At 47.0% G+C, this 20,034-nt stretch overlaps 2 protein-coding genes across 9 annotated transcripts in view; both read left to right on the top strand.

The window, feature by feature from the left end:
- The first annotated feature begins 350 nt into the window (after positions 1-350).
- On the top strand, positions 351-6,302 carry xrcc2 (X-ray repair complementing defective repair in Chinese hamster cells 2). The gene is made up of 6 exons (XM_037455474.2): positions 351-616; positions 1,104-1,185; positions 1,265-1,300; positions 2,876-3,022; positions 4,563-4,833; positions 5,311-6,302. Exons 1-6 carry the CDS (start codon positions 596-598, stop codon positions 5,606-5,608), a joined length of 855 nt encoding a protein of 284 aa, XP_037311371.1. The 5' UTR covers positions 351-595; the 3' UTR covers positions 5,609-6,302.
- Positions 6,303-6,757: 455 nt separating this feature from the next.
- Positions 6,758-20,034, top strand: part of LOC119198388 (histone-lysine N-methyltransferase 2C-like) — a 40,177-nt gene continuing 26,900 nt past the window's right edge. For 7 of the 8 annotated variants that reach the window (XM_062559188.1, XM_062559183.1, XM_062559185.1 and 4 more), the window contains exons 1-15: positions 6,759-7,168; positions 8,638-8,868; positions 9,459-9,538; positions 9,707-10,463; positions 10,878-11,057; positions 11,165-11,193; positions 12,127-12,216; positions 12,573-12,682; positions 12,775-12,925; positions 13,200-13,371; positions 13,547-13,661; positions 13,743-13,906; positions 14,380-18,641; positions 18,767-18,916; positions 19,183-20,021. In XM_062559188.1, coding sequence (XP_062415172.1) covers positions 8,639-8,868; positions 9,459-9,538; positions 9,707-10,463; positions 10,878-11,057; positions 11,165-11,193; positions 12,127-12,216; positions 12,573-12,682; positions 12,775-12,925; positions 13,200-13,371; positions 13,547-13,661; positions 13,743-13,906; positions 14,380-18,641; positions 18,767-18,916; positions 19,183-20,021 — 7,329 coding nt within the window. In that variant the 5' untranslated portion in view covers positions 6,759-7,168; position 8,638. Of the gene's footprint in view, positions 7,169-8,637; positions 8,869-9,458; positions 9,539-9,706; positions 10,464-10,877; positions 11,058-11,164; positions 11,194-12,126; positions 12,217-12,572; positions 12,683-12,774; positions 12,926-13,199; positions 13,372-13,546; positions 13,662-13,742; positions 13,907-14,379; positions 18,642-18,766; positions 18,917-19,182; positions 20,022-20,034 lie in introns of all 8 variants that reach the window. The other variant, XM_062559187.1, reaches the window with a different exon arrangement.

Genomic DNA, 20,034 nt, shown 5'->3' with positions numbered 1-20,034 from the left:
TTCTTTAAAACCTCTTCTTTAAAAGAAAGTTGAGAGTTCAACTGACAGTCAAACTCACACACACGCACACAAATACACACACAATGAGCTTTCATGAGATCACAAGATCTTTTGCCTATTCTCATTATTGATCTCTGTCCAGAAACTCACTCCACTTATTGCTGATTACCTCACACAAAAAAGACACTATATATATATATATATATATATATATATATATACTATATTTTATATACTATTATATACTATATAATATATATATATACATTTAAAAAATATAGTATATATATATATATTTACTATATTTTTTAAATATATATAAAAATTAAAGTTGACTACGGTATTCTACGGCTGGTGGAATTTTTGGTAGTGCCAGCCCATCGGTTACTAATGTCTAAGCCCTGGTACCTTTAAATATATGGATGTACATATGGATACGTATATCTAGGTATAGTGCGCGCCTTTGGGTATCAATTACGGTAACAGCCACAGTAGCTCGTGTCCATTACGGTAAATAGAACGTAAACAGGAAGTGACCTCAAAATGAGCGGCAACGTTTTTTGGTGGAGAAGACGAAGATTGAGCTCGAGCTGAAATGACAGAAAATGGCGCTCAGGTTAGAAAGTAAAATTTACGTTCACGTGCTTCATTTATCTCACTGTGTTTTACCGTCATTATATTGTCATATTTACATACATGACCGTACGGTCCATGAACAGTTTAAACATGATGGTACGGTCCATGAACAGTTTAAACATGATGGTACGGTCCATGAACAGTTTAAACATGATGGTACGGTCCATGAACGGTTTAAACATGATGGTACGGTCCATGAACAGTTTAAACATGATGGTACGGTCTATAAACAGTTTAAACATGCTGGTACGGTCCGTGAACAGTTTAAACATGATGGTACGGTCTATAAACAGTTTAAACATGATGGTACGGTCCATGAACAGTTTAAACATGATGGTACGGTCCATGAACAGTTTAAACATGATGGTACGGTCCATGAACAGTTTAAACATGATGGTACGGTCCATGAACAGTTTAAACATGATGGTACGGTCTATAAACTGTAGAGGGATACGTTGTTTCTGCAGCTTTTTGCTCGTCTGGAGACCCGTCCCTGTCTTAAGGACATTGAACCTCAATTGTTTCCAGAGGGTGGCGGACCAAACCACGGTAACTGACCAGGCCCCCATGTTCAATGAATATTACTGACACAGATGTGCTTACTGATCAACTCACTTGTGATTGACAGGTGAGGTGGTGGAGCTGTATGGAACAGAGGGAACAGGTAAGTTCACTTTACAGGATCCCTTATTTATACATATAAAACACTATGCATGTACATGTGCATGTATAGTTGGGATGTGTGTAGAGTCATGTCTTGTTAGCTAGTGTGAAACTGAATCATTGAGATCAATAGAATTCAATTATTAATAATCAGATATATTTCACAAAAGATGAATAAATAACAGGGCACCACCCTGAAAAGGCACTAACCACCAAACTATAATACAGTCTATTCATTTATATTCACTTAAATTAAAAGCAAGGTTTGATGCTTCCAGCCATCATCTCAGTACATGCTCCCTAACGACCACATGTGGCTACAAGCTGGCCTGGGTGTTGCTAGGAGACGGTTCATCACGTCTTCCTAGTGTAGTTACATCTCCGTCCGTAGGTAAATCACAGTAATGCAATTTGGAGACTGAATTCCACGGTCTGAATAGATACAAGTTCCAAATACCTCATTTGTGGGGATCGATCTAGCAAATTAATCGAAAGTCTGTTGGTCACACACAGACACAACATGGGTCCTAGTGACGGTGTGATATTCAGCTAAGAACACCCCTCTGACTTTATGCTATACTTGGACAAGGTAGCACTTACTTAGAAGTAGTTATTGTTGAAATTGTTGTTGTCATCTGTTCCCTTCTGGTTGAATGCACTTGTTGTAAGTCACGTGTTTCTGGACTGCTCCTGAAGCTCACATGATCAGTGGAGAAATGGTGCAAGGTAGCGAACATTGACTTTGATATTTTAGTTCTCTTCCAGGCGGAGTGATTATAACACTACTGTCGTGTTTTTAATTGTACACACGGCATTAGAACAAACTGCTTTACTCGGGTAGCACTGCTTCTCATGCACATCCACACGCATTGTGATTATCAAACAGATAACTACTGGACACCCTCTCTAATGAAACAAACATGTTGCTGCTGCTTCCTTTTTCAGAATAAAAAAGAAAACCGGTTTATAAATGTTAAGTTGATGTTGCTCGGAAGGTGCTTGTTATTATCTAACTATTTTTTTCTTTTACATTTACATTCATCATTTAGCTTATTTAGCTTAAGGCTTATTTCCTAAGCAACTTCCAATAAGTGCATTCAACCCCGAAGGGAATAAAATCAGAACAACACGAATCATTTCAAAACAATCTAGATGAAACGTCAGTGCCTTGGCAGTGGAAAATGCCTTTGGGTTTATATTTGATTGATTTAATTAATGTTTAAGTTGTGACAAGATAACATTATATTTAGCTGACGCTTTTTTCCAAAGCAACTTAATATAATAATAATAATAACAACAAGTGCATTTTAACCATACAGATAGAAACAACAAAGTGCAATAATATCATTTCAACTGCTACTTTGTAAAAGGAAGACTGATGTTAAAAAGAGTCTTATTTGTTTAAAGTGTTATAGCTCATATATATATATATATATATATAAGTGCGCTATGCACTACTTTTGAATTAATAATGGAATTTTGTAAAATTGTAGTTGCGATGGAAAATTATAATTGTTGCCCAGAACTAATGTAGATATACAGTATGTATGTATATATAAGTATATGTATGTCTTAGGCAAGACAGAAATGCTCTACCACCTTCTCTGTCGCTGCGTGTTGCCGGTGGCAACCGGTGGTCTGGAGGTGGACGTTGTCTTTGTGGACACCGACTACAGTCTGGACATGTTGAGACTGGTCAGCATCCTGGAAAGCAGACTGAATGGTGAACGGTACACATGCACACACACACACACACATGCACGCACGCACACATGCACACACACACACACACACACACACAGTTACCTGCCGTACTGGGAGCATCCTCAGTATGTAGCCTGTAAACACTACACCAGTGGTTCTCTCAACTCTTTTCTAATGAAAAGATGGTGCATATATAATAGTAATAATATAAATATAATAGTATGCTAACACAAAAAACATTTGAATGCTAAACCCAAACCAGGATGCTAGAGATGGATATTCTCTTTTACATTTAATCCAGTAACTTGATCTTTTTCATAACCAACTCAACAGGGTTTCCTGCACAGACATGAAATAAAAGTAAAAAAAAGACTAAAATGGTGTAAGAAGAATGAATTGAACTGGGGATGTTTTTTTTCTCTTGGGTTCTACATGAGAAGGCTTCACGAGGTCATCTCAATGTCCTGTGAGTTCCTCTGGTTAGTCTTCAGAAGGGGAGCTACGTGCACCTCGCTACGTGCACCTCGCTACGTGCACCTCGCTACGTGCACCTCGCTACGTGCACCTCGCTACGTGCACCTCGCTACGTGCACCTCGCTATGTGCACGTAAAAGCATGGCGAGTGTGTACGAACATGCCTCACTGAGGTGAAAGCGCCTATTGTGGAAACTGCAAATGGCAAATGGCACTTTTCTGTGTCCTGGGTCTGCATTGACGAGAGGGTCAAAGGGAAAGTGGGAGTTTCCCATAAAGAGATGGCCTTGATTCTTATGCCTCCTGGTGAGATGGCAGCAATAATCCCAGCCAGACGGCCCCGAGGACGAGGAGACGAGGGTCACACTTCCTCACATGAAGTCATTCCACGTTACACATGAAGCAGCAACGTTACAGCCGCTGGAAGAAATCAAAGAGCAGGTGTTGGACTCCTGCTACTTTGCACTGATTGGGTCAGAACTATTTGAACGGTCATCAGCAGAGTGGGAGTCTGCACCTGCAGCATCACAGCACAAGTACACGAGCGCACTAGTTAATGCACACATTTCCACCACTGATGCACAAATAACACATCAACTTATTAGTCACTGAATTTTTGTCTTTGATCCATTATTAAAAGAGAAGGAGGTCCATTCAAGTGCTTGTTTATATGCTCACAATGTGCAGTGTAGTGGGCAGAGAGAGGCGCTGATCAGCTGATGAGCTGCAGGTTTGTAAAGTAAAGGCTAACTGCAGGTTGGTCATGTGCTGCTAACTTTACGCTTTTTACTGCTCTCGTTCATCTCGCTGCTTTTATTAGCACCCATTCAAAATCCTTTCAAAGTAATAAATGATCAATACAATATAAGAAAGTTAATAAACTGAATTTTATATTCAGAAGGCTATTCAATTACATGACCTCAAGTTTGACCCAACCTGACTCACGCCACCCTTTTAGAAAAACGTAATTCTGCGACCCACCGACCCACTGAGCCACCAGTTGAGAACCACTGCTCTAGAAGACACTGAACGTCCCCACTAGTAAGTCACTGACATTATAAAAATGTGTGTGTCTCTGTCTCCAGCTGGTTCTTCCTCTTCAGCCGAGTCCGATGAGGCGGCGTTACGCTTGTGTCTGTCTCGCCTCCTGGTGGTCCATTGCTCCTCCTCCTCACAGCTCCTCCTGACCCTCCACTTCCTGGAGACTTCCCTGTCGTCGCGGCCTGGACTTGCTCTTCTCCTTATTGACAGCATCTCCGCTTTCTATTGGCTGGACCGCTGCGAGGGCGGGGCCAGCGCCATCAGGCAAGAAGAGAAACTCAGAAAGTGTGCAGAGCTGCTGGGTCGGCTGCTAAGGTAACTAGATGGTTGTAGTCCAGAAGGTTTTAGAGGTCCTTTTAGATGATTTAGTGGTCCATTTGTGGATCTACAGCTTCTTTAGGTGGTGATCCCAGAGCTTGCTGTGATCTATTAGGTGCATGTTGCATCAGGTGGTATTATATTCCTTTTTATGTTGTTCCAATAGTTTATTAGGTCACAGAGGAGGTCCTTGGCTGGGTACTAGTTGTCTGTTGGGTGGTTCTAAAGGCTCTAAGTGGTCATTGAGGCAGCCTGTAGAGTCCTATAGGTGGTTCTAGTGGCAGTCTAAAGGGTCCCATGGGTGGTTAGCTGCTTCTTTTCCATTCACATTTTGCAAGCATCAAATGAGTGTTCATTTTCTAACAAACGGACAACCGAAGCATGATGAAGCAACGCCTCAAGTAGCAAATGCTGGGTTGTAGAAACCTCTACATTATTGAATGAATCACTCTGTTCTGTGGCTCCGTCTCTTAGTGATTACAGAATCACGGTCTTCACCACATGCCACGCTATCAAGAAGGTCTACAATGGACCCTCCTCCGGCTCGGGCTACGACCGGCCGTACCTTTGTCGCCCCTGGCAACGCTTGGTGACCCACCGGCTGCTCTGCTCGCGGCAGGAGACAAACAGCGTGGCTCCCTCAGCAGGAGGCAGCGAGGAGCAAAGTCGACGCCAAGTCTTCACCGTCCACTGCACCTCCTCCGGCTCCAGGACCAAGGCCTACAGGAGCAGCTCCTTCTGTGTAACGGATGGAGGAGTGAAGTTCATCTGAAATGCAGGACGTTAAACATCATGTCCATAATAGTGTGCGGTTGGTTTGTACTTTCTATGTTTGCTACTTTCCATTAAAGCACTGAACCATATGTTTTGATGGAAGGAATGAGGAGGGGGAGCTATTGCTGCTTTATGATGAAGCTCCACTTCAGAAACACGATTAGTACTCACCAAGCTGTTTATGGTTCAATTAGAATTAATTAGAGTTCTAGTGGTTATTTAGGTGTTTTGTAGTGATTATCGAGAAGGTAACTGTTGAACAGGGCTTATGTTCGAATTCAAAATCAGTATGTTGCACTTAGGGTTAGGGTATAGTAACAAAAAGTTAATATATTAGAGAATGTAGCCTTCTACTTTTTGAAGTTATGTTTCAAAATAAAAACAACATAATGCTTAAAGAATATCCTTCGGCCTGTTGAATGGGACGGATGGCATATTTCATAATAAAGGAATGATGTAATGTTAAAGAATGTATTATTTTACCTGTTTATGTGGTTCAATTTTGCTCCTACTTTTTTATCTTATTTTAAGTTGACTTATTTTAATCTTTGTATTTATTGCACCATCCACCAAGACCAATTCCTGAATGGTTTCTGGGTTTGAACATTGTTGTGTGTATTGATGTATTTCAAAATAAATTAAAAATATAATGCCAAAAATAAAATCATTTTGCCTATTATATGGGACTGGTGTCATATTTCAAGATCAAATAACAATGTAATTTTAAATAATGTATTTTTTTTACCTGTTGAACAGGAGGACATATTTCCAAAAAGAAATAAATAACTAATGTACTCGGTTCCTGTTTGAGGCACGCGCGGCTCCAGTCCGGCTCCGCGTGGCTCCAGTCCGGCTCCTCGGGGCTCCAGTCCGGCTCCTCGGGGCTCCAGTCCGGCTCCTCGGTGCTCCAGTCCGGCTCCGCGTGGCTCCAGTCCGGCTCCTCGGGGCTCCAGTCCGGCTCCGCGTGGCTCCAGTCCGGCTCCTCGGGGCTCCAGTCCGGCTCCGCGTGGCTCCAGTCCGGCTCCTCGGTGCTCCAGTCCGGGACTTCAAATCTGATGACAGAGACCACTTCACCAGTGCAGCCAACCAAAAGATCCCTCCGCGGGGTCAGACACTTTTTGCACTACACAAACACAGAATCAACCCCGTAACCAACAAGGAGACACGGGCACGTAATAAACTGTCCCTCCTGGTAAATGTGACCTCTGTCCGGAAGTGAGATGTGAAGTCTGACCAATAGATGGTTCTGCTCCGGTCTTGGAGTTAATGTTTTCTGGGGCCTACTTCTCCTGCCATCGCTGACAGGCGGTACTTCGGTCGCTCCCAAACATGGCCTCCATGACGGAACGACCGCTTCAACTTTAATTTTTCGTGTATTTTTCAGCTTAAAACCGTGTCTTTCCCTCCAACGACTCCGGGAATGATTGTAAGGAACATCTCATCATGCCAGAGTGGTGAAGCAGATGTGATCTGGCGGAGAAGTTCGCTGTTGGGTTTAAACTGATCGGTTTAAATTGGCTGTAAAGCTGGAGAGGAAAAAAAGAATTGCATCAAATCCGTAAGGAGGCTTCTTCACCTTCCTTTCTACACTTGTGCTGACATTCTTCTCTCTTTGTGGCCTTGACTTCCCGATTCTTCTTCACGTTCTACTACGGGCACGAATAACCGCACGGCGGAGCTGGGATGCGCTCGGTTCTGCTGCGTGCTAACAGCTAGCCTGCTAGCTGCTGCTAAAGCTAACTGAGAAGTTACCAGTAAACTGGGCGGTCCGAGGAAGCTAACAGCTAACAGCTAACAGCTAGCGGCTAACAGCTAACTGCTGTGTTCCTCCTATCATGCTGCATTTATACGGCTACTATAGTTAACGCATCATAAGCGCGTGAGAGTAAGCTCGGTAGGCAATCGGTTAAATACGCGTAACACGCTGCTAATTAGTGAGACTGTTACTACTGTTGTGACATGCTTTTATTAGCAGAGTCAATTCACCCCGTTTTATTCAGTGTGCAAACTAACGACAATAATGAACTGTTAGTGGTGCGATGTGCCCACCTGGTACAAGTTAGTAGTATACTGTTATACTACTTTGTACTTTACTAGTGCAAATACCACACTGTAAAATACGGTGTTCTAGTACCATCACTGTTATAGTACAAGCACCAATACTACACTGAATAAATGCTTCTATAGCACACTTGATAAATACTGTTATGGTTCAAGTGATCTGTTGTAGCACAAATACTACTAGCAATAACTATTCAGTGAGTCCTACTCTAAATATGTAACATGTGTCAGATTGAATCCATTGAGATTCCTCAAATGTCAACAAATTTCCTGGAAATAGTTGTTGATGATGGCTTAAATTGGAGTAAACATTGATTGTGTAGGTAGAAGAAATTGCAAATCTACAGGAATAATAAGAAAACAGTCTTTTATACCCTCTCTTTTGTAGCTTAATTCATCCCTATTGTTCAGATTGAGATGTAGTTTTCCAAAATGATTCTGGTCCTCCAGAAATGTTTCTTAGGCTTTCAACCAATTCGGAGTCTGAGATCTCATTTCTCATTCCCGAAATTGCAGATTCACACTATTTATGACATCAATACTTCTCAAATTTAGATTTGAGGTAATTTTTCAGATCACTTCAGGGACAACTTCCACACAAATTCAGAGGTTCACTCGTATCCAACCAATCTTCAGATCTCCATCTTCCAAAAGCACCCAGGAGCAGACAGAGGTCCATTCTTCATTAGATACTTTTCCCACCTCACAAAACATTCTGTATGTATTTCTTGTACTCTGATATAGTACGCAGTTAGGACATGTACCTGGAAATATCTTTCAGTGCACATTACAATATCAGCTGTAGAAGTTACTCAAAATACAAATCTTTGAGTCTTAGTAAACAGTATGAGAAGGATGTGCGGTCACTGAGCTCCAGGTTCCATCTGTGTGTGCTGTGATCCTCCAGCAGGAGGAACGACTCGTGATTCTGAATCCGTCCCCTTCTATTCTGTCCTTTCTACCCAGAATGCCATCTGAGGCTCAGTCTCAGGAGCCTCGGGACAGCGGACCGACCCCTCCTGTCACTCGGGCCGGACGCAGCGCCCAGCTGGCCAAAGCTGCCGCTACAAGCCCCGCCCCCGAGAGGCGCTCTCGTGGGCGACCTCGGAAAGATGGGAGCGGCGGGCGCTCTGTGCCCCCTACTCCTCCCCCTCCACCTTCACCCCCCCCTCCTCCTCCCGCCAAATCAAGGAAGAAGTAAGTATGTTCTCTATGAGCTTCTTTGGAGCTGAAACAATGAGGTGGACTTATGGTTGCCGTGGATACCAGCAGTGTAGTGCTTTTATTAGAACAATATAATATCAGTAAACAGTAAACTGACATGTTGATTCTTTTAAATGTGCATCTTGAGTTCAGCTAATAGTTCATCAGATGAAAGTACTACAGCTGGTTTGTCTGATGATATCGCTGCACAGTGCTGTACTGCACATTATTATCGTCTCACTATTTGTAGAAAACAGAAAATATTGTGACTCAATCATGAAATCAAAAGGTCAAGCTTCCCCAGGAGAAATGTTTTTACAATGTAAAGGTAAATGTGGTTTAAACCAAGATGGATTCTGTGCTCCTATGACAATCTTAATGTCACTTTAAGCTTTTAAGTATTTCCATTTGCTCTAACGTCATACTTCCAATTCACTACATCTCGAAGAAAGAATCACTTTTAACTCCACTACTTTTTTTTCAAATGACAGAAATCCTGCTAAGTTGTATATGTCCTAATCATTACATTTATAAATGAGCTATAATAAAGCAGGGATGTAATCAGAAGCTTTGTTTCTGTGCAGGGGGCGGAGTCGAGGCCAAGCCCAGGTAGTGGATGAAGAGAGCATGGACTCTAAGGAGAAGAAGACCCCCCACAAGACCGGTATGGTTCCACGTCTTTTCACCAGATGGTCCCATGGTCGTGGCTGGTCCCCCGTTCAGACGGGTTGATCTTCAGCCTGTAACGGAGGGAGGGGGGGGTGTAGAGTGTTGTTGATCTTCAGACTCCTCCAGACCTCCTGAATTCTGTATCTTTGTTTTGTGCCCTCAGAGGTGAACGAGAAGACAACAGGACGACATCAGTCCACCAACAGGAGAAAATCCAACAAGAACCCCGAACCCAGTCCGGAAATTGATCCTTACTCCCCTTCTCCTGAGCCCACTGCCCCAGAGGCCAGGCCAGACCTAGCTCCTAATGTTCAGAAGGACAGAACCAGTCCACATCCAGCTCCCAGTGCTGATGAGGACAGAACCAGTCCAGATCCAGCTCCCAGTGCTGAGGAGGACAGAACCAGTCCACATCCAGCTCCCAGTGCTGATGAGGACAGAACCAGTCCACATCCAGCTCCCAGTGCTGATGAGGACAGAACCAGTCCAGATCCAGCTCCCAGTGCTCAAGAGGAGAGGACTAGTCCAGATCCAGCTCCCAGTGCTGAGGAGGACAGAACCAGTCCAGATCCAGCTCCCAGTGCTGAGGAGGACAGAACCAGTCCAGATCCAGCTCCCAGTGCTCAAGAGGAGAGGACTAGTCCTCCCCCGGTTCATGGCCTGGTTGATAGACCCAGCTCCATTGCTGCTTCTGAACCTCCTGAGAAGGACCATCTGAGCCCGCACCACAACCCTGGACCAATTGGGATGGTTGCCATGGACACAGACAGGGAAGATCACACCAACCTGAGTCCGTCCTCCAGTCCTCCGGTCTCACCATGTCCTCATCTGGAGGACGAGGACTCGCTGTCCCCCCTCTTTCAGCTGTCAGAAGACTCTGGGAGCTCGCCAACCCTGAGCCTGGGACACACCAAAAAACGGTGAGTGAGCCTGTGTGTGTGTGTGTGTGTGTGTGTGTGTGTGTGTGTGTTTCAATGAGTAGTGTCAGCTGATAGAGCTGTGCTCCTGATCCAGACGTTTCAGCTCATCATCTTGGCCTGTAGATTTCCTATAAAGAGGTGAATGGACAAGAGGAAACGTTGTGCGTTTTGTTTTGCCCTGTCGAACCCATTTGATGGGATGGCGTCTCCACTAAAAAACCTGCTCACGTGAAAGTGCAGATGAGGCCTGTGAACGTCTACGAGCCAATGGTTGCACACAGTGGCTCCTCTAGCAACAGGTAGTGAGCGTGACATCATCAGGTCTACAGCTCCTCGCGTCCTGGACAGCACCCTTCCAACGCATAGCAGCGGTGTTCCTGCCTCATTGATCAGCTAAGATCTCTCACCCTGCAGACTGAAGCAGTGTGCCTTCTGTTACCGTGGCGACGACCCTCCTCTGGGTCAGGGCCGCCTTGTGGTGTTCGGCCCGACGCCCGGCTACATCCCGCTTCACATCCTCAACCGCCGCGCCTCCTCCGACCGAGACAATGACTGCCACGACCATTGCTACCGCGGCGATCAGGCCCCGCCCATGTGAGTCACCTGACCTCTTGTTGATCCCTGTCAAAAATGAAAAAGTTTTTATTCCAAATAAGTTTCATGTCGGACTGACGTATCTTTGTTTTTGTGTGTGTGTGTAGGTGCAGCAGCAGTAGTCCAGCGCAGTGTGGTGAGTACTAACTAACCCTAACTAACTAACCCTAACCCTATTCACACTAATGTTCTCCGTTTGAGGGTTCGTACCAACGATCATCATGTTCATGATAACGCTGCCACTTTTTAACTGATGGAGCCTGAGCAGCTGATGGTGTTTCCTAGCAACAGTTAGTGTTAGCTGTCATTCTACTGAGGACACGCATCCAAGTGATCATTGAGGAACTCATCTCTGAGGTTCTCAAGGCGGGTTCGGGGGTTTGTCTGTGGTGCCGTAGAACCAGTCCGTGTAGGGCCAGTAGAACCAGTCCGTTTGGGGCCAGTAGAACCAGTCCGCGTGGGACCAGTAGAACCAGTCCGCGTGGGGCCAGTAGAACCAGTCCGCGTGGGACCAGTAGAACCAGTCTGCGTGGGGCCAGTAGAACCAGTCCGTTTGGGGCCAGTAGAACCAGTCCGTTTGGGGCCAGTAGAACCAGTCCGTTTGGGGCCAGTAGAACCAGTCCGTTTGGGGCCAGTAGAACCAGTCAGTGTAGGGCCAGTAGAACCAGTCAGTGTGGGGCCAGTAGAACCAGTCTGTGTGGGGCCAGTAGAACCAGTCCGCGTGGGGCCAGTAGAACCAGTCCGCGTGGGGCCAGTAGAACCAGTCCGCGTGGGGCCAGTAGAACCAGTCCGCGTGGGGCCAGTAGAACCAGTCAGTGTAGGGCCAGTAGAACCAGTCAGTGTAGGGCCAGTAGAACCAGTCCGTTTGGGGCCAGTAGAACCAGTCAGTGTAGGGCCAGTAGAACCAGTCAGTGTAGGGCCAGTAGAACCAGTCTGTGTGGGGCCAGTAGAACCAGTCCGCGTGGGGCCAGTAGAACCAGTCCGCGTGGGGCCAGTAGAACCAGTCCGTTTGGGACCAGTAGAACCAGTCCGTGTATTGATCAGTCTGATGGTACTGCTCATGTTTCAGAGGGGGATTCTTCCTTAGAGCTTGTGGAGCAGCTCGGACCTGTCGGCCTTCCACATGACATCAACGTCCAATCACTGTTTGACCCCACAGGTACAGCAAGTTCACTTCTTTACTTCCTGTAGAGTTTGTAGTGATGTTTTCTGTATTTCATGTTTCACGGTTAGTGAGTTAGAGAGTAGTTTTATTAATTGTTTAATATTTGAAATGAATAACAGCATAATTTATTTCATTTGATAATTTTGTATAATGTCAGATTCAGATATTGTTATGTAACATTATTGCATGCTTTAACTCATTTCATTCAAATTTAAATGATTAAGGCTAATTTAAATAATTGCATAATTATTGAAATTAGGCAATGACACGTAGTGCGCAGCCCGCCCGTTGTTACCCTTTTCACCCCTTATAGTAAAGATGTGTGTGTGTGTGTGTGTGTGTGTGTGTAGGTCAGTGCTGTGCTCACCTGCAGTGTGCAGCCTGGTCAGAGGGGGTGTGCCGTGGCGAGGGCCAATCGCTGCTCTACGTGGACAAAGCCATCGACTCTGGAAGCACGCAGGTGAGTTTGTGTTACCCGACAAAGAACACACACGCTGTGATCAGACTAACTAAGCTCCACACACACACACACACACACACACCTGTCTCCAGGCATGTGCGTTCTGCCATCGGCTCGGAGCATCGCTTCATTGCAAGGAGGCAAGCTGTGGGCGGAGCTTCCACTTCCCCTGTGCTGCTGCTGCTGGAGTTCATCACGACTGGAGCCGCAGACACACACTGTGCACACGACACACACAGCCAGGTAACCACACGCAATGTGAATATATACACACACACACACAATGTGAATACGGCACACACTCAGGTACACACGCACACTGTATACCAGACACAAACTCACGGACACACAAACACACACACAAATAAAAGTGTTTTTTTTAGCAGAGAAGGAATGATTGACACTTCAGTCACCTTCTTCTTCTGTGGTGCAGTTTATAATGACAGTATTTGTATTTACACAACAGTAAAGTGTCTTCATTCGCGTATAAGTGATTTACTTTGTGAATTGTGTCCAGTATCCTCACAGTGCACGTTGTGTTCAAGTGGCGGTGACATCAGCACTATGTTGATGTGTTGTTGCTGTGGGAACTGTTACCATGGCAGCTGCCTGGACCCACCTCTGGCTCCCTCCCCCCTGTGCCGGGTCGGCTGGCAGTGTCCTCAGTGTAGGGTGTGTCAGAGCTGCAGGTAATACACAACATAAACACGCAGTGGCTTTGCTGTGTTGCGGTTAATTCGTACCAAACCGTCTTTTAAAGAACTGTAGGATAAAACTAGAAGTGACTTTATTCACTGTTGTGCGCACAAACAGAAAACATGTGTGTAGTCTGAAGTGCGGTGTGTGTGTGTGTGTGTGTGTTAGGGTGCGAGGTGATGACGGTGCGCTGATGGTGTGTGAGCGCTGTGATAAATCCTACCACACACACTGTCTCACTCCTCCTCCGGATTACACACAGAGCCCCGGGTGGAGATGCAAGGTGAGACAAACACACAACTCGATACAAAGAGATTTTACATACGAGTGCATGTGTTGTTTTTTAAAAACCTCTCTTTTTCAGAACTGCAGAATCTGCCGCCGCTGTGGTGTGAGGTCATCGGGTCTGTGGGCCAATCACCCGTTTCTGTGCGAGTCATGTGACCTGGCCCTGCCCTGCACGCTTTGCGACCACACCCCCGACCTCTACAGACCACAGGACTATCTGACCTGTTCCGGCTGCTATAGGTAGAAACTCCAACACACAGTTCAACTTCCTGTTGCTACTTCACAGTAAAAGTCAGAAGATAATAACAAATTACAACAATCAGCAGTCTAGAAGTAACAAATGCATGGACTAATGTTTCTGCATCATTTTGACACCAGAAGCTTCTCAACATCTTTTTAACAAATTAATGTTTTAGTTTAAATCTGATCCTTCTAGTTACTAATTCAGTGTTTCCCCTACCATTACATCAGTGGTGCTGAAACCCCCCCCCCCCCCCCCCCCCAGGGTAACGTTAACAGATGTTGAGCTGAAGTAGCATAGCAGCTAGCTTAGCCTAGCAGCTAGCTTAGCCTATCAGTACTTTAAGTACTTTAAGTTAACTACGTTAAGAAATATTGTTGCATTAGTTCGGCCACATTAATAATATAAATCAATGCGTTTATTTTGACAGCCCAAAGAGAAACACATTGATATGTTTGTGTTGTGTTTCCAGGTGTGTCCATACGGAGTGTCTTGTCCAGGCTGGGGAGAGCAGGGTGCGGTCTGAAAACTACATCTGCTCCGCCTGCAGGCCTCAAGAGGCACCAATGCCATACACTCCTACACTGGCCCCACCCATCAATATTTTGGAAGCATCCTCCAATAAGCCTACCCAGCCTCCAAATCACACAGAGGCTCCACCCATCAGAGTTACCGCTGAAGACCCTGTTCAACTTATGAGCTCAGAGCCAGCAAGGAGTTCTACACCCATTCTTGGTACACAATCACAGCTTAGTCCTACACCCTCCACCACTGAAACCACAGAGCTCAAATATAGTCCTGCACGATCCAATGAAGAACCCGCAGAGCCCCAACAGAGTTATACACCATCCCACCAAGAACCTACAGAGCTCCAACATTGTCACGCACCTTCCAACCAAGAACACAGAGAGCTTAAACTTAGTCCTACACCATCTCACCAAGTACCTGCAGGCCTTCAACATAGTTATCCACCATCTCACCCTGAACCTACAGAGATCCAACAGAGTCCTGCACCATCCCCCTCAGAACCTACAGAGATCCAACAGACTCCTGCACCATCCCCCTCAGAACCCACAGAGATCCAACAGAGTCCTGCACCATCCCCCTCAGAACCTACAGAGATCCAACAGAGTCCTGCACCATCCCCCTCAGAACCCACAGAGATCCAACAGAGTCCTGCACCATCCCCCTCAGAACCTACAGAGATCCAACAGACTCCTGCACCATCCCCCTCAGAACCTACAGAGATCCAACAGACTCCTGCACCATCCCCCTCAGAACCTACAGAGATCCAACAGAGTCCTGTACCATCCCTCTCAGAACCTACAGAGATCCAACAGAGTCCTGCACCCTCCCCCTCAGAACCTACAGAGATCCAACAGAGTCCTGCACCATCCCCCTCAGAACCCACAGAGATCCAACAGAGTCCTGCACCATCCCCCTCAGAACCCACAGAGATCCAACAGAGTCCTGCACCATCCCCCTCAGAACCCACAGAGATCCAACAGAGTCCTGCACCACCCCCCTCAGAACCCACAGAGATCCAACAGAGTCCTGCACCACCCCCCTCAGAACCTACAGAGATCCAACAGAGTCCTGCACCATCCTGCTCAGAACCCACAGAGATCCAACAGAGTCCTGTACCATCCCCCTCAGAACCTACAGAGATCCAACAGAGTCCTGCACCATCCTGCTCAGAACCCACAGAGATCCAACAGAGTCCTGCACCATCCCCCTCAGAACCTACAGAGATCCAACAGAGTCCTGCACCATCCCCCTCAGTACCCACAGAGATCCAACAGAGTCCTGCACCATCCCCCTCAGTACCCACAGAGATCCAACAGAGTCCTGCACCATCCCCCTCAGAACCCACAGAGATCCAACAGAGTCCTCCACCATCCCCCTCAGAACCCACGGAGATCCAACAGAGTCCTGCACCATCCCCCTCAGAACCCACGGAGATCCAACAGAGTCCTGCACCATCCCCCTCAGAACCTATAGAGATCCAACAGAGTCCTGCACCACCCCCCTCAGAACCTATAGAGATCCAACAGAGTCCTGCACCACCCCCCTCAGAACCTATAGAGATCCAACAGAGTCCTGCACCATCCTGCTCAGAACCTATAGAGATCCAACAGAGTCCTGCACCATCCCCCTCAGAACCTACAGAGATCCAACAGAGTCCTGCACCATCCCCCTCAGAACCCACAGAGATCCAACAGAGTCCTGCACCATCCTGCTCAGAACCTATAGAGATCCAACAGAGTCCTGCACCATCCCCCTCAGAACCTACAGAGATCCAACAGAGTCCTGTACCATCCCCCTCAGAACCTACAGAGATCCAACAGAGTCCTGTACCATCCCCCTCAGAACCTACAGAGATCCAACAGAGTCCTGTACCATCCCCCTCAGAACCTACAGAGATCCAACAGAGTCCTGCACCATCCCCCTCAGAACCTACAGAGATCCAACAGAGTCCTGCACCATCCCCCTCAGAACCTACAGAGATCCAACAGAGTCCTGTACCATCCCCCTCAGAACCTACAGAGATCCAACAGAGTCCTGTACCATCCAGCCCTGAACCTACAGAGATCCAACAGAGTCCTGCACCATCCAGCCCTGAACCTACAGAGATCCAACAGAGTCCTGTACCCTCCCCCTCAGAACCTACAGAGATCCAACAGAGTCCTGCACCATCCCCCTCAGAACCTACAGAACAGACCCAGGATTCCGTAGAGGATCTGCATTATGCAGACTCTCTCCATCCATTGACAGTTGGTCCCGTATCTTTTAGTCTTTCACATTCTCCGCACAACCCTCCACGCCAGGTAGAGCTTTGTTCTAACCTTGCTCAGCAAGAGCTGGCAGAACCTGTTCGAAGTCCACAATCACACCACATCCTCACCACACAGCCTCAGCACAGTCACCCTAACCGTGTAAAAATGGAAACCCCCCAGAGTCCCATACACGATGGTGGACTTACGATGGACCAGGAGAGCCCTGAATCAACCAGTCCTGCTGGCCTGCAATGTGGTCCTGTGGTCCATGACATTTGTACACTGGGAAAGGACCGTTCACAGGTCTGCTCAACGTCTACTCTGCCAGTAAGAAGACACCCATCACTGAGGCCCATTTCAGCTCCATGTAGCCCGTTGCCATCCCCACTCAAAGTCACAAAGTGTAGTGTGTCACTGCCCGCCAGCCCAGTACAGGTCAACTCTACGAAGCCTTTAACGCCTTTCCATCTCAGCCTTCTACCTGCTCAGCTTGCTACACAGTCAATAGTCACAAAAGAATGCACTCAAACCAGTACCACAGAGCTTAAGTCTTTGGAGCGGAGTCCAATGCAGCTCAGTCCTAACCTTGATTGCCTAACACTGGAAAGTAGCCCAACCTCTGACTTACCCATAATGCCCCTGGTTGTCCACGGTACAGATATTGAACTCGAAAACCAGCTTGCTTCTCTACGAAGCAACATGCAAAGCTCGGACAATTCTAGCCCTCATCTTGGTTCCACCGTGCCCTCATCAGGGAGCCTTGATCCCATCATCACAGAGACTATCCCCATAACACAACCAGCTAGTCCTGGAACACTTGATGCTTGCTGCTCCACTCAAACAACAGACCCCTCGGCATCACCTGGTAGGTCCACAACACATGTAGCTATCCCCTCAGTAGTACCATCCATCCTCCCAAGTCCAGGTAAAGACAAGGATATGGTAGATGTCGACCACAACAGGCCTTTCTTTCAGTCACAAACTAGTCCTGGCCCTACCAGCTCTTTACATACTGGCCCTGCTCATGTTTGCCTGGTCGGTGCAGAAGCCAACCGAGCAAACAGTCTAATGGACCACAGACATTTTCAAGAGCGAACTGATCCCTTGCAAGTCCAAACTACTTTCAGTGCTACAAGCTCTAGTCCTTCACACTGTACGCCAACTTATTCCAGCCTAGCTAGTAGTTCTGTGAGCCACAGTCCCCCAAGGACGAGTCCTGTTCGTCAAGCTGGTCCTGTTCACATACAAAGCACCGGTAGTGGTGCCCACTCCTCATTAGCTAGTCTGACGTCCAGCAGTCCATCGCATGCTACTGTCTCATTTGTTGGCCCACCTCAGAGTCCAGATCAGGCAAGCGAAACGTATTGTAGCCCCACAAGTAGCCTCCATCACAGCCAAGCTCCCGACCCTGAAACGAGTTCTAACCTGACTGTGGCACATCTGAGTCCGTCTTTGACTAGTTCAAGTGTTGATGTGGAGATGGTGGCCAGTTCCACAAAACAAAGCTCGGTTCTTCCCAGGGTGCTTCAGTTTGATTCTGGTCTTGAACCCACAGACAGTATTAGGCAGACAAGCCATACAACTGCTACTTCCCTACCTGCAGACTCATCTGCTGTTAGTCTCAACCAGGCCGGTCTGAGCCAAGAAACCCAGTCCCCAGCTGGTCTGAGCCAAGACAATGACACGGGAAGCCCCTTGTATCACAGACCAGCCTCCCCCGTTGGTGATACTTCTGCTCCTGTTATTGCTGTTCTTTCTACACATGAGCAATCTGTAACCAGCCCTAGTCCTGGTCTTATTACTCCTGAGCAGAATAAAACCGGTCCTGGTCTTACTGGGCCTGAGCAGTCTGAAACTAGTCCTAGCCCTGAACAGCCTGATGCTGGTCCTCTTCCCAAAGGCCTCCCAGTTTCCAGACCAGAGCACCACAAACTAGAGGAGTCTCCAGTCTCTGGAGGTGAGTATCAGTCATTACAAGTGTTTAATATCATAGACGTTGAAAAGTGTGTTTTAAAGAGTAAAGCAGACCTGAGATGCTTTTAGAGTATATTTATACAGTGTAACTTTCTCTTCTTTATTTAGACCTCATGATGGTGGAGGAACAGCTGGAGATGCTGAGAAAAGCTCTCGAGCAGGATAAGCCTCACCACACCACGAGGGAGAGTTTAGAGGTTGGAGGAGAACCGGACCAGGAGGAAGGTCAGCATTGCATCTCGGACCGTCCTCCCCCAGGTAGGAAGTAGCTGCACTGTGGTCAAGCAGACGACTTTTCAAATGTCTATTATTGCAGATATATTTTTAGAATTTCCACATTTTTTTAAATTATTCAAACAAGATGTTTATTATGCAGATATCAAGAGAATATAAACAGATGAGTGGATTTAGTTCTTTACGTCAACTTTGTTTGTAATCATCAAAACATAACATTGTCTTCTTGTTTTCTGAGAACTCCTAATAATGTTGCCGTATCTGAGCTTTGTTTCTCCTCCTCTGTGCAGGATCTGAAGAGCCTCCGTGTGCTCCTCCCATGACTCCACACACCACAACACACTCTGCCTTACCGTCCCCTCCACGTCAGGCTTCACCCCCCCCCTCACCTCAATCCCCTCCTCCTAGAGCTGGCTCTCTGGAGGCCCCCCCTCACACGATTGCCTTAATCCTCACCTGCTCCCCCCCTACGTTGCCTCCTCCATCCCTTCCTTTAGAAGAGGAACCTACCTATCAAAGTAATGCTCTGACGGGGGAAATGGGGCTTGGGGACAAACCGGTTCTGTGTCATGTGACATCAGCGAATGATGACGGCCAGTTGCAGAGTCATTTCCAACTCGCCAAAGACACGCACCAATCACACACTGAGCCTTTAGAGGAGGAGGAGGAGGAGCCACTACCTACAGACGTGGCTGCTTCCAAGATGAGAGAGCAGCAGGATGCAGAAGAAAAGGAAAAGGATGCGACTAGTTGGGTGGAGGGGGAGGGAGGCCAGCTGGAGGACCAATCGGATGTGGAGCCTGTTAGCCCTGTTCTGGAACTGGATCTAGACAATGAGGTGATGGCCCTAATGGCCTCCTCATCTCCCCCCACCCCCTTCCTGCATCTGTCCTCCCATAGTCCCCCTCCCTTCTCTTGTCGGGGGACGGGTCGTAACCTCAGGCCTCCTCCCTGCTCCTCCAGGCCTTCAGACGACCTCTCCATCCGTCTTAGGCAGTCTCCCTTCTCTACCGAGGCCTCCCCTGAGACCTCTCCTGCCAGATTACCAGTAACTCCACCTCCTCTCTCCCCCCCCTTAATTCCTCTACGGTACCCCCCCCCAGCCAGGGACTCTTCACCCCTTTCTAAGGTAAATTTAAGAC

The sequence above is a fragment of the Pungitius pungitius genome, chromosome 19 (assembly GCF_949316345.1).
Source record: "Pungitius pungitius chromosome 19, fPunPun2.1, whole genome shotgun sequence".
NCBI lineage: Eukaryota > Metazoa > Chordata > Actinopteri > Perciformes > Gasterosteidae > Pungitius > Pungitius pungitius.
Note: the sequence above shows the minus strand (reverse complement) of the source record. Positions and strands in the feature narration are given on the sequence as shown.

Excerpts from the sequence above, each read along its gene's own strand:
- xrcc2 (XM_037455474.2), top strand. The coding sequence starts at position 596 with ATGACAGAAAATGGCGCTCAG. Across the intron at positions 617-1,103 it reads TGACAGAAAATGGCGCTCAG|CTTTTTGCTCGTCTGGAGAC; the intron begins GTTAGAAAGTAA and ends TTGTTTCTGCAG. Across the intron at positions 4,834-5,310 it reads CTGCTGGGTCGGCTGCTAAG|TGATTACAGAATCACGGTCT; the intron begins GTAACTAGATGG and ends TCCGTCTCTTAG.